Raw genomic sequence first — 15133 nt, forward strand, 5'->3', positions numbered from 1 at the left:
ATCAGTCAATGGAATAAGCAGCAATAGAAATAACAACAACCCCCCCCCAAAACGGAAATCAAAACCAAAATCTAAAACAAGTGAGAGACAGTTTTGAAAGAAAAAATAGCTAATATTTATTGATGTGATTTTTATCTAGTTAATCTGATATAAATCTCTCAACTTAAATGTTAATAGAATTTATTAACACATTTTAGTTAGGTTACTAAATTCAAGAGTGAGATACAGAAATATCAATAGCTTCCTTAACTCTGCAGTAGCCACTGCAAGAAGATATCAATGGTAACTACAAACTCTAAAGAATAATCTCAGAAATAAATATTTAAGATTTTTATCAAAAGGATGATAAGACATTATTGAATGTTAGATAAAAATATGTAAAGGAAATTTCTTTTGCTGAAAGATTCTAGATGTTCAAGACGTAAGTTTTCCACCAATTAATCTCTAAATTCAGTGTAAGCCAAACTCAATATCCATACAGAACACTCCTTCTCCATTAACTCCCATAAAGTTCATTTGATTGTGAAAACAGAAAGCAAATATTTTCTTGCTGGGTCACTAGGGGAAACAGTGAGTGGTGCTACTCCCATTTCCAACCTTTGATTTCTGAACCCATGAATCCTAGCTAAGGTAGAAACAGCACCATATACTGGGCACTGATTCAGAGCATATGCAGCCTTTTGGAGAAACTTGCCCCAGCACTGTAAGCTATTACCATCTATCTGGCACTGCAACTGATCTTCAAAAGGCCATTCCATTGTTATATCTGACCAGTTGCTTGCAGATGGAGGGATAAATAACAACTACAACAACAAAAAAATCTAATAAATTCTGTGTGCATGGGCCCATCCAGTAAGAATAAAATGCTGCCATTTTCATGATGTAAGCAGTCCAGGGATGTATTGAAGCTTCAGTTGAGTCACCTACTGGTTAAGCCAATAATTGGCTGTCAACCTTAAAATCTCAAAATATTGTTTTCTGCCTAGGCCAAACAGCTGAGTTGAATAGGAAATGTGTTGGGTACAAACACCCCTGACTTTTTCAAGTTTTTGATGGTGGCACTAATCTCTGCAGTCCTTCTGAGAATGTGGTATTGCTTTTGCTTTACTAATTTACCAGTTAGGGGCAGTGGCTTCATGTGGCCTAGTGGCTTTCGCTTGGCTTCTCCAATCTTATAGCCCTCACTCCACCAGTCAGAATACCAGTGCAGGGATTCTGCCAGCTGCCAACTACATCTATGCCAATTATGCATTTCAAAACAGGGGGAATAACCACAGATAGGGTTGGGCACATACTAGGCCTACTGTGAGATGGACCTGAGCTAAAACTCCATTGATCACTTGTCCTCCATAAGTCACTACTATGACCACTGGACCACAGTGATGTTTTGGATCTCCAGTAATTCCAGGGCCAATGTCCAGTAGTCCCCAGAAGGTCTGATTATTTTCTTGTGTGTGTGTGTGTGTGTGTGTGTGTGTGTGTGTGTGTGTGTGTGTGTGTGTGTGTGTGTGTGAGAGACCAGTAAGGGAATCGCAACCCTTGGCGTGGTGTTGCCCGCACCACACTCAGCCAGCGAGCGCACCGGCCACCCCTACATAGGATCCGAACCCGCGGCCTCGGTGCTCCCAGCGCAGTGCCGCTGTGCTCTCAGTGCCGCACTCTCCTGAGTGAGCCACAGGGTCGGCCCTGATTATTTCCTTTTTCCCCATGCACATATCCCTTAGTAAAGGTGATAGGTCCCCTTGGGAAAGGAGGAAAAGTAACAGTTTAAATTTATAATAGTGTGCTGGTGTCTTTCATCAAGCTGACCTGCCCTCCCCTTCTTTCAAGCGGTTCCGAGTCTATAAACAGGGTGAAGTCTGGGAATTGATTGAGAGGTCATGACACTCTTTTTTTATAATTCATCTAAGAATTTGTTCATTTGACCTGGAGTTTTTCCACTAATAGAAACCTAGTAATAATTTGATAGGCTTCCTATCTATTCCACATCTGGGAATACAATGATTAACTGACCAAAGCCATAGGTCTGTGCTATTGAGACTTCTCTGCTGCTTTGACTCTTCTGTCCATCCTGGTAACCACTCCCACCTTGCCTTTGAAGGTTGTGTGCTGTCTCCTGGTTTCTGCCACTCTGGGATCTAGTTACTCCTTATGGATTTGGGTTTCCTAATACAGTTACTGCAGGTTGCTAAAGGCTTAGGGATAACCATATTATGATCCTACTCAAATCTCGAGACTCAAATGAGCTAACATTCTTGACAAAGAAATTCAGTTTGATATATTTTTTTCTGAGAATGGAAGTAAGTTGAAAACGAGGAGTATTATATTTTGTGCAATTTAATCTAGAATTTTTCAGCATATACAACTGTGTGCATGTGCATGATTTAATTTAATGCACATGTGTGAGGCAATTACTTAATATTGATTCAAAAATTATGATTACACAATTAAGAACACCTAATGTAACCATTTCTAGTATTTATCTCTAAAGCTACACTGGAGTACAGTTAGTCCACATAAGGAAGATTCAAAGTAATTTTCACGGTTAATGTGAAGTGTTACATATTTGCAGGTTAGCTGAAAACACAATTCAGCATCTCTGCCTTTGCATAAACAGATGAAGGGAAGTATCTAGAAGATCCAGAAAGCTGGCACACATTGGGGTGGAATTCAATAACAGGACTCTGATTCAATTTTGTGTTCTAAGACTTAGCAGAAGAGTGTGGTACCTAATTGCCTCTAGAGTGCTAGCTGAATGCTCTTTCTCCAACATTAATACATCTGCTGTAAGTGATTCTTCAGAACATGTGTTGGAGTAATTGAATGGAGAAAAGGCTAAGATTTTACTGATTTGACTACTCACTTACTTGCTACTTACTTACTTTCTAATAGATATGTAAACACATAGCAGAATTCTATGCCTTTAAGAATCAACTGATAGTGAGATTATGGGGCAGACAAACTATGCCCTCCATTTGCTTCTCTTTACTGGAGGCCATAGATACTAAAAAGAACCTCACGATTGTGAACCACAAAAGTGCTCTGAGTCAGTTTACCACAGGTGGGAAAACATTTTTCCTATTTGCCCTATCATAGACACTTGTATTTATTCGCTCTAAAAACCGTATTAGAAAAGTTTACTTTTATATATGGTTGCTGAGTGTTCCAGATTATAGTTTTGGGTACGTATGAGATGTCTTCAAAAGGTACACGGAACGTTTCCTATTATCTTTTAATTCCATAATTCCATAAACATTTTGAAGTACCCTCATATATATGTTTAACTACACACACAACAAATATATTAGCCTAAATATATAGGCCTTTTTTTGGCATGTTTGTATATATATGTGGGTGTTTGTGTGTGTGTTTGGAGAAAGGTGAGCTAGAGTAGATAAAAAAGAGAGAGAGAGATACAGAATTTATATGGTTAATGGCTGGCACATGCTTAAGGTAAACTAGAGGCTTATAAAGTACACGTGTTTAAAGAATTAGATCGTTCAGGATGTAGCTTATTCAAATGATTTGAATAATCTTCTTGCTCAAAATACATTTTCTCTTAATATGAAAAATTGTCATGTTTTACAGAGGTGAATGGGGTTTATTTTGTTCTAATGAGCACAGAATACTTATTTAAAGAAATGTTTGTTTTTTATACTTAAAAAAAATTTTACACTTGAAGATGAGCACTGTGTGAGAATTCCTCTTGTTATCAAGGCCTCAACTTCCATATAAAACCAAACTGGGACAATTTACTTATCACGTGAAAATATCTCTCCTTAATAGAAAACATTGTAAATTTAAGGGCAATGCTAGGTAAGTCAACTGGGTCAAATAAAAATTTAAATTTAGGATATTAATACTCTAAATCTTCAGGGTTACATGAGTAGAACCTCACAGGGAGGACATGATTTTTTGTTAAGATGCCAGTGGTGCTACCCACAAAGAAGTTGTTCAGGAGAGTCACTTTCCTTTTAAAACATACTTTAAGAGAAAGACATGGATGCAAGAAATCTAAAATACACAGACTTCTGGACTGGCAGTCCAGGCTGGCACAAGCTATAAGGAGGAAACTTTCTATTTTCATGGCTCTTTGCGATGTAAAACAAAACAAACAATAGCAGTACAAGTTCCCATCTTTTGGAAAAAGAAGACAATTACATTGGAAATTTCCATTGCATTCTGTAGTATGGGAATGTAGAGATAAATAAGGAAGGATAAGAGGACTTGTTGAAATGGAGAGAAAGGTCATGTTCAGGGTCACAGCTCACTAGATGTCCTCTAATGCAATTTTGTATAGAACAACAAAAACAACAACAGATCAGTGAGATGAAGTTAAAAAAAATATATGGAAAAAAGGCCTTTAACAAAATATCTTCCAATTTCTCTCCTTTGGGAGACAAGAGCATATGCACCAAGTTACAGTCTTTTGACTATTTTCTGGTTTCATACTCAACACATACCAAGCCCTGCTACCAAACAACCAAGCCTACACAGGTTGCAAAGAGAAAGCCAAAGAAGGAGGCAATTTATCAGACAGAAAACAGGGTGTGAAAATGGCAATCTAAACAAGAAACAGTAAAAGGTTAAGCACAGTGTCCGATTTGGGGGTCCCAAATTGGAGTACACCTTCAAAAAGAATTAGTAGCAGCAAACAGGATTTATGTATAATACGTATAAAAAACATTCTTTCTCTGATATGTTATTTTGCCTCAATCACCTAAAATTTAAATCTAAAAAAAAAGGAAGAGAAAGAGAATCTTTTTTTTTTACTTAAAACCTACAAAAACTTGGCAAAATGTGTGAACATTTAAAAATGCCTATTCTAAGTTTTCATACAGTCAGATAAGCGTTTAAGTTTTGCATATGAAATAACAATTCTTTTACATGCAAATTGCTCTTACCTAAAACACTGCTGTAATACTCATCCCATTCTGGAAATAGGTAGTAAAAATGCATCACATCATACATTACATATAGTAACCAATTTTCCAGCCTCTGTACAAAAGGCATGTTGTCTGTCAGTCCTGATGTGCTGCCAGGAACATATGAAGAAGGGCTGGGAAGTCCAGCACAAAATCGCTCATAGAAGTTCCCCATAGAAAACCGGAAAGTATACATGAATGGAATATTGAGAAGCTCAGCCACCAACTCTCCACAAAAGCTTAAAGGGTCAGCAAAGCAGATATCAAACTTAGCTGCCTTTAGCTTGGCGAGTAACTCCTTATTCATTACAGCACTGTCACATACTCTTTTCAATGCACTTGCAAAACTCTTTTCGATTTTTGCAATCCTTAGGTACCTGTACCACCATGAAACTTTTGGCAGTTCAAAAGAAGTTTCATAGATAAAGCTATTGATCTCTTCCATGAGAGTTTCTTTGGTTACTGGAAGTTGGAGGACCTCCACATTAAAGGGGATCTTGGTATGATCAAGCAGCAGGCTTGGCGAAGGTACTAGAACGGTTATCTCATGCCCACGAAGCTGGAGTTCGTCCAGAATAACTTTTAAATTAATCCAGTGACTGAAGTCCATTGGCCAAACAAGTATTTTCCCACTTCTTCCAGAGTCGAAGAAACACAGATGCAGCATGAAAAGGACACAGAAGACTTTCACAGTCCCCATGACCAACTCTCACTCTAGTTAACTAAGCCTGGGTTTAAACCAAGCACAAGAGGCTGATGCTCCAAAGACCTCTTTCTTGATCCTCTCAATCAATTTATTGTGGTTGGGCAAACATTAAAGAGTAACTTTGTATTTTTGATCCTCTCAACTTATGGTGGGTTGGGCTAAACTCTGAAGAGTGTACTTTGTATTATTGATTAAAATCAAATGCAACTGTTTTGTAAAAAAGCAGATAGACATAGTTAATATAATCAGTTGCAAAGAAAATACTCCGAACTAGAATTTCAAGCTTCTTTCAGACAACAAGAAAATAAAGGGGCTTAAAATTAAACACGAATGCAAAATAATTTCTAAATGATGTTAAGAAAATTCATCACCATTTGCTGTTCATTCAATTAAGACTGAATTTTTATTCTATCTTTTTTTTCTGGTTTCATTTGAATGTTCATTTGAACAGAATGATGTCTCAAGTATTTACCTTGCTGATAACTCTCCTGGATGTTCTAGTAAGAAAAGAGGCCCTCTCCTCCTTTTAGGAAAAAATGTGTACTTTAAGAGGTGCAGGGAGAAGATTTAAGTCCACATCTAATGTTAAATCCAAAGCTTTTCTGTGATATCACATCTATCTTTAAGAGAAAAGTAGAATCATTTTTTTAACCATTACTAAAGATATGTGTGAATGTTCTGATTTAAGGTCAGATTAATGTTGTGTTGAGAAGCAATATCTCAGAACAGAAAATACAAACCATGAAGAAGATAAGAATCTTATCTTTACAGCATATCCAATTCTATTTTCTTTGCAATTTTGTTCTCACAGACTTTTTATTACTTGTAATTTCATTTTTTCTTTTTTTTTTGCCTGGATCTCCATACCTAGAAGTCACTACCCTATGTAGAAAAGGATTCAATGTTATTTAGAATAATATGTTCATGTATAATGTTTTTGCTTAAAATGTTGATTTTTCCCCAAATAATTAATCAATAGGAATATATAATAATAATATTATTATTTTCCTTATCATAAGAATTACTGGACAATAAGAAAACAGTATTGAGTGAGTATTCAATTGATTACCATATCATACAAATTTGATTGCCCAAGTATATGTCAACTCATTTTCCTTTATCAGTCTTCTCTACTATCATGTAAACCTAGCCATTTCCATATCTAATGTGGAGTTTCTGCAACAGCCTTCTTATATACCTGCTCCCACTTTTGTATACCTACAAACCACTCTCCACACAGAAAATTCCCTGTTTTCAAAAATATCTATTGCAGAGAGTGCCATTCCTGAGCAAAGTACTTTAATAACTTTCTCTTTTATGTACATTAAAATCTACATTCTCTAAAATGGCCCCTGAAATCCTGACACTTTTCTATATCACGACCTTCCACTCTCCTGCTCCATTCATCTCCATATCAGTTCACTTGTGCTTTGTGATAAGAAATTCTTTCCTACCTTGTTAACTTTGCACTTGATTTTCCTCTTTTATTCTCTTTCTTATTCTTCCAATTTTATGTTTAACACCCTTGGGAAGGTTTTCCCTTACCATACTATATAATATGCTTTCCCAGGTTACTGTTTTTGTTTCTTGGCCAAATGTCCCATGTTTGCTTACATATGAAATATGTTTAACACTTGTGATGGATGTAGTGCACAACATATTATAGCAGCAAGACCTTTAAGGAATTGACTGTTTACATCACATCATGCAAGTTTCTATATGCACACGACAAATTTCTTTTTTGTAAGTACAACATATTTTCAAGGATAAATAGAACATAAAAAATGCAAACACACATAAAAATACAAATAAAACCCTTCCAGAGAACTACAAATAGAAGACACAGATGAGCACCTTTGCTGTACTTCAATAAAGCAGAATTATCTACATTAAGTACACTGATTGGAATTAGTGATCTAAATCCAGGTGGCTCTGTGCTTAATCTAACAGCAAGTTGCAAAACACAGGTTGCTGGTTCATTGGGAAGTTGGTGGTTTAAGTTTTGCATTTCAACTCAAAGTACCAGAACCTTTGCTACAGGCAGAACAGGAAATACCTACTCTTTACACAACAGTTAACTCTTTGTGTATGTGTGTGTGTGTGTGTGTGTGTGTGTGTGTGTGTGTGTGTGTGTGTGTGTATTTTCTTTTCCCTGTTAGGAATCAGAGAAATATTTGCCATTCTTTATTGTTTCTAATGTTGTTTACAATATTCTTTATTGTAATATTAAGTTATTTGACAAAAACATGACTATATACATTTATTGATATAACTACATACTTTTATCTTTTACAAGTCCAGTCCTTTTATAAATTAATCTCCTTGTGCTCTTTAAACCCATCTTGCAAATTTGCTCAGAAAACAACTGTTGCTTTGTGTTGCTTTGCCCCCTACGGATTTGTCACCTCACTTCCCCTAAGTGACAGAGACACAAAGGATTACTCAAAACCCATCTCTTCTGAGCAGTGAGAGGCCCCGAAGTGGTTAATCTCCCGCTGTAACCCTCAAGTGAGAGGGATCCATTCCTTGGGAAATTAATGCCAAATTGGGCTTCTTTTCCTGCATTTATTTTCCAGACCAGGAAGTTACAGGAAGACAACAAAGGTGGGGTTATAGTTTAACAATATAGCCTGATAACTGTCAGTGAAACAAGTCAGAGGACATTCCATTAAGGCAATTAAGTGGTCCTTTCAACACAAGCTTGATCTTAGCAAACATTCCCGTCTTACAGCAATTTCTCAGTATCTTTACATAATAATCAGTAACTAGTCTGTGTTTGAGCCAGCAACCCTGCTGTGCCAGAATTCTTATCTTATACCAGAGACTTATAGCTTGAAGAAAATTTCCTGTCCTCTGCAAGGTCAATATTTGAAACTGCAAGGCTTTGGAAAACCAGGCCCTGTAGTATATTCCACAAACAACCAGCTCTTACCTTTCTTTATAATAGCAATCCTCCCCATTCCTGGAGAAATCCACATTCCTTACCAGATGCTTGGCCTAAGACTATGTCCACCACTGTGAAAGAAACTACTTTCAAGGCTGCTTTTAACATTATTTGGCATGGCTTGAAAAACCGGTGATGAACGTGAGGTTGAAGTTGTATTTCAAATATGCATTCTGAGCAGGCACACTGAGGATAGCGCTAGGATACTTAAACATCTCTGGTGTTTAACAGACCCACAGTCACCTACAATTTATATAGTTAATTTTAAATACTAAAAACACTAACCTGTGATTAGATAATCTACTAAAATTTCTAATGTACAAAATGTTTTGTCTGGATTCAGGAATTACCCCTGTTACTAAGTACTCTGCTCTTGAGATAAAGCACAAAAATAAAAATTCTAACCCCAAGAAACCCAAAACATTTTTCTCTCAATGAACATGTAACAAAGAGTATAAAAAGTCATCCTTTTAAATATATACAAACTTTTTTAGACTCAAATACTGTTTCAATACTCCTCTAGGATTCATATGGTGAGCTGAAGAAGATACATTGAAAAAGAATGTACAAGTATTGCAATAGACCAAACAATACTGTTAAGTCTGTTATACGGCAAACTTTTGGTAGCAAATGTCTTTGTTATTCCAATGAGGACAGAGATTTTCCTTATGGGATATCTGTGGCTATTTCTCAGCTGAACTCGTTCTTTTGGATTGAGTGAAAGCCATGCTGTATTTCCACATGTGAGTATTTAATGGAGCTTTATGGAGTGTTAGAAATCTTGATTCTCCTTTGATCTTAGAATTGGATTTTTAGGTAAATGCATGCATAGGGCCATAGCCCTTGAGCAGAGGGCCAAAGGTCCACAGATAGCTCGGCAAAAGCCCATCAATCAATTCTAATCACTGTTTAGGGATTGGATTGTGTACTTTGACTATTTTAGGTCACTGGTTTGATTCCAGCTCAAAGGACTATTGACTATTTAAACCTACTGATTGTTGCTAAGATATGTTGAGGAAGCTGCTTGATTGTTGTTTAAATATGCTGAGGAAATTGCTGTAGGAAAATATGTGAAAAAGAAAATGTTTGCTAAGGACAAGCTGTTTGTTGGTGGATTGATTTATCTTTTCACAAATTGCGTTCTGGAATGTCACATTGTTAATTTTACTAATGTTACTAGTTTCCATTGTTTAAGCTTTACTTAGCCATAATTAACTTCTGTAACACTGCTTTTGTTTGTATGTCCTTCTTTGATGATTGAATCAACTGATTTTTCTTGTGACACTTTCTTGTGTTGACAATAAAAAGAAAAGCTATTTTTGAATTAGGGCCACTGGCCCAATGGGCTGCAGTCCCTCTAGGCTTAATTACTGGTGCTTTGAGTAATTCGTTCCTTTTTTTCCGTCTCCGTTACACAGAGGGAAGTGTAACAAAGTGGTGCCTTGTGTGTGGCATTCAACTCCATGTATCAGAGACTGACCTGACAAGCCTTGGAAAGGAAAAGGACGTCCGACATTTGTATCTACACATCCTGGCAAGGTAGTCCCGGTAAGGGAAATGCATCCTGATGAGGGAATCACAGGGGGCTTTAGATTAGCGATTGCACCCCTGCAGCAGTGTCTAGCTAGATTTTCACCTGGAGGTTTTGCTTTCTCTCTCTTTCAATTTTCTATCCTTATGACTTTGGGTAACTCGCTGTCTAAAAAGGAAGTTCAACATAGGTCACAATTTCCATGTCTCCTTAAGGCAGCAGGTTATAAGGTAAATAAGTGTCACCTAACTTAATTGTTATTTGTTATTACACAACAATGCGCTCTGTACCCTAAAGAAGGAAATCATGATATTGAGGAATGGCAACAAATTGGTCAATGGTTAAAAAATGCAATAGGTCCTGTTAAGGCTTCTTATCTAATGGTTTGGAATTTATTTTGAGTTGCTTTAAGATCTATTCAGGACCCTGGGGGCAGGGGGGGGGGTCAATGTGTTTATGTCACTAAGGAGGATGAAAAACAATTCTTGCCTCCTCCTCTACCTCCTCCTCCTCCTCCTCCCCTGCCTTTAGAGGTGAACAATTGATCTACTCCCTTGATAAAGTGTTATCTTAAAGAGAGACATAACGTGGGAACTGATACTTGTCATGTCTTTCCTGTTGTGAAAACTGGGACTCAGCCAAACATGAAAAGCTCTCATTTTACTTGCTTCAAAAATTTAGAAAGAGCATAACAGAAAATAGCCTAAATAGTACTTTTACTAAGGGGTATTTAGAATCAATTGCTACTGGGTATATATGACCCCTTGGGATTAGAAAATGCTTGGGAAAACTGTTTTAACTACTGCTCAATACACTGTATGTCTACAAGAATATTGGGGAGCCTTACATGATATTTTACTTGAAAATTTATGAAATAATGTTCAGACTGACAGGAATATGTTATTTGGGGAAGGAGATTTTATAACACCTCATGCACAGGCTTTACTTCTTCAACAAGAGCTTGACCAAACTATTCATGCAGCTGTAAAGCCTTGGAACAAAATTCCTGAAACAAATACTCCCACTAAATCTTTCACTACTATTAGACAGGGTCCCTCTGAGCCTTATATAGAAATTATTAATCATCTTCAAGATGCTGTAACTAGACAAATTGATAATGCTAAGGCAGCCCAGGCACTTTCACTACAATTGGCTTTTGACAATGCTAATGAAGACTGCTAAATGCTCCTTCTTTCAGTGAAAAATAAATATTCCACTCTTGCTGATATGATCAAAGCCTGCCAAATTGTGGGGACTGAAATTCATAAAGCCCAAATTCTTGCTGCATTTCTCCAGCCTAAAAAATGTTCCAAATGTGGAAAGGAAGGTCATTGTCAAAAGGATTACAAACAAACAAACAAACAAACAAAACCCAGAACAAACTAAACCAAAACAAAAATGTCCTAAATGTAAAACAGGATTTCATTGGCCAAAACAGTGCAGATCTAAATTTGATATAGAAGGCAATCATATTTCAGGAAATGAGAAAAGGGGTGCCAGCTCCCATGCCCCATTAACAAGGGGAGTCAAATTCTCAATGCTCAGGCTCAAATCTGGACTCCTCCCCAGGACGGTTTTCCTCACCCAGACTTCAAATAAATGATCAAACAATTGTTGACTTGACCTTGACAGAAGATGTTATTTTAGATCATGCAGGACAAGTGAAGTTAGGGACCACAAATTTCTCTGGTCCATTACCTCTTAATGTCCCCGATATTATACTAGGCAATCCAAAATACTCTATAAATGGTGTCCAAATTATTCCAGAATTAATTCCACCTGGTAATCCGGGACCAATCCATGTTATGATAACTAGATCAGGATATCATGTTAGTCCTAAAGGGACTCAAATAGCTCAACTTGGTCTCTTGTCCTCTTTATTTCCTGAAACAAAATGTCAACTTCAACCTCTTGCTTTCCCTGATGCCTTTTGGATACAAAGATTAGATAATGCTTAGCTACTGCTGATGTTATCTGTCAAACAAAAGTTAATTAAAGGATTGGTAGACTCAGGAGCTGATATTACTATAATTGCTAAAAAGGACTGGAATCCATTATGGAAGATAACTTCTTCACCAGTTAAACTTACTGGATTAGGAGGGTCCAAATTCCCTTATCAAAGCAAAAATCCTTTGTTATATAGTGGCCTCAAGGGACAAACTGCTTCCATTATGCCTTATGTTCCTGGGCCAAGATCTCTTTACTCAATGGGATGTTTATATTGGGACATCTTTAAATTTATCATAATGGCCACTGCCCCACTCCCCCACTCAAACTACAGTGGATCCCTGGTCCCCTGGTTTGGATGGAGCAGTGGCCTCTTAAAGGGGAGAAATTAAATCAAGCTACTTTACTTGTCAAACAACAGTTACAATTGGGACATTCAGAGCCATCGCATAGTCCCTGGAATACTCCAATATTTTGCATTCCTAAAAAATCAGGAAAATGGAGATTATTACATGATATAAGAAAAATTAATGCCTGCATTCTTCCCATGGGGGCTCTACAGCCTGGACTCCCTAACCCAGCTTTCATTCCTAACAATTATCATCTATTTATCATAGACCTAAAAGATTGCTTTTTTACCACACCTTTACGCCCAGAAGACAAAGAAAAGTTTGCCTTCTCCCTTCCTAGCATTAATGCAGGAGCACCTGCTCAAAGGTATCAATGGAAAGTTCTCCCTCAAGGAATGATTAATAGCTCTACTATTTGTCAGGACTTCCTGGATAGAGCTATTCAACGCACTTGTGAAAAATTTACAACTGCTCTTATTTATCATTAAGTGGATGATATCCTTATTGCTCATGATAATCCAGACCTGTTACCACAAATTTATTTACATTAATCAAATAAGTTAATAATGCTGGTTTGCAAATAGCTCCAGATAAAATTCAAAAAAAGGGGCCTTGGAAATACCTTGGTTTTTTGATCACTCAGAGGAACATACAGCCACAAAATATATCTTTCCATATTCAGGAGCCCTTTACTCTAAATGATTTACAAAAATTACCTGGCTAAATTAATTGGCTCCACCCTTCCATGGGTATTCCTACTTACCAATTACAACATTTGTTTAATACTCGAAAGGGAGACCCTGATTTGTCTTCTCCCTGTTATATATCTGAACAAGCAAAATTAGAATTAAAACAGATTGAATCCTTTTTACATTACAGACAATTGACATGCATTGCTAAATCTCAAGTCATTCATTTCATTATTTTAAATACCACACATAGTCCTATATGTTTGCTTTGTCAATTTCTTTCTCCAATAAGAATCATTGAATGGATTTTCTTACCCCACCAACAACAACAAAAAAAGAAATTATATACTAAATTAGAACAGTGTATTCATTTACTCACTAGGGAAAGACACCATTGTCAAATACTTACTGGGTATGATCTTGATATTATTAATCCTGGTCTTTCTAAAATGGACTTTTACACTGCCCTTAAGCAATCAGAGTTTTTACGAATAACTATGGCTAATTTTGTTGGTAAGATACAATTCTCATTACTGCATGATAAAATCTTACAATGACTTCAATTATTACCTAAACAATTAAAATCCTGCTTATCCTCTGTCCCTCTCCCTCAAACACTAACTGTGTTTATTGTTGGTTCTGGCAAATCAGGAAAGGCGTCTGTAACATGGCTGGAACAGGGAATCTGGAAACATTTTGTTACTATTCATCATAAATCCACTCAAAGAGCTGAACTGGCTGCTGCTATTGCAGTTTTACATTTTCCACTCAGCCACTTAATTTGGTAGCTGACTCTGCCTATGTAGTTGCGGCCTTACAAGTTATTCAAGATGCCTCTATCCATGAGGGAAATGATTTTCTTTTATCTGAAATGCTTTGACATTTACAAAAACTTATTCAAAAAAGACATCATCCTTTCTATGTAACTCACATACGTTCTCATTCTGGTCTCCCTGGTCCTTAATCAATTGGAAATGATATGGCTGATCACTTTGTTATGTATAATAATGTTTTACAAAAGGCTATTTATTCTCATCAGTTTTTTTCATCAAGAGGCATGAGCTTTAGCTAACATGAATCAGACTTCTTACAAATAAACTCAAGATATTGTTCATGCTTGTCCTGATTGTCAGAGATTTTCTAAATCTAATTTCTCTGCAGGGGTTAATCTTTGAGGAATAAAAAGTAATGGAATTTGGTAAATGGATGTCACTCATTATACCCCTTTTGGATGTCTTAAGTATCTACAAGATACTATTGATACTTATTCTGGTCTGATTCATGCTACTGCCCAAACAAGAGAAACTGTTAAACATGTTAAAAAAAAAAAAAAAAAAAAAACATTGTCTTTCTGCCTTTGCTGCCATGGGAATTCCAAATCACGTAAAAACAGATAATGGACCGGCACATAACTCCATAGTCTTCCAATTATTCTGTGACAACTGGAACATTAAATATGTCACAGGAATCCCATATAACCCCACAGGCCAGGCAATTGTTGAAAGAGCTAATGGCCTTCTTAAATCTCAATTAAATAAACAAAGGAGAGATAATACAGATATAGCAATGGACCCTTATGAACAGGTCTTTAAGGCTTTGTTTACAATGAATTTTTTAAACTGCAATTCTCAAAATTTAACTGCCACAGAACAACACTTTATCCCTTATGTAAAGAAGCCTAAACCGTTGGTTTTATACCACCACCTGCTGACAGGACAACAATAGTTGGGACCTGCTGAATTGTTAACATGGAGAAGAGGGTATGCTTCCATTTTTTCTAGCACAGGACTGCTGTAGATTCCTTCTAAGGCTGTCAAACCATATCATGTGGAACCCCAGGTCAAACAAAGGATCAAATCCGATCCCAGAGTTTCAATGCCTTGCCATCTCACCTCAACTCATCCCACCAGGAATGGCATGCATCAGACCACCAATGATGATGATGCCAAGAACCAACTCTATTCCAACGTACATGAACCCACCAGTAATGACAACAGCGACAACAAGCTCCATATAAATATGGGGTGCATTAAAAAGTCTC

The 15133-nt window shown here is 36.8% G+C and overlaps 1 protein-coding gene across 2 annotated transcripts in view; it reads right to left on the reverse strand.

Annotated features, from left to right (window-relative positions):
• The window catches only part of LOC134385560 (UDP-glucuronosyltransferase 2C1-like), a 37697-nt gene extending 32072 nt beyond the window's left edge, over positions 1-5625 (reverse strand). The window contains exon 1 of one of the 2 annotated variants that reach the window (XM_063107235.1): positions 4905-5625. In XM_063107235.1, the coding sequence (XP_062963305.1) occupies positions 4905-5625 (721 nt within the window). The remainder of the gene's footprint in view (positions 1-4904) is intronic. The other variant, XM_063107236.1, reaches the window with a different exon arrangement.
• Between the last annotated feature and the right edge of the window lie 9508 nt (positions 5626-15133).

The sequence above is a fragment of the Cynocephalus volans genome, chromosome 9 (genome assembly GCF_027409185.1).
Source record: "Cynocephalus volans isolate mCynVol1 chromosome 9, mCynVol1.pri, whole genome shotgun sequence".
NCBI lineage: Eukaryota > Metazoa > Chordata > Mammalia > Dermoptera > Cynocephalidae > Cynocephalus > Cynocephalus volans.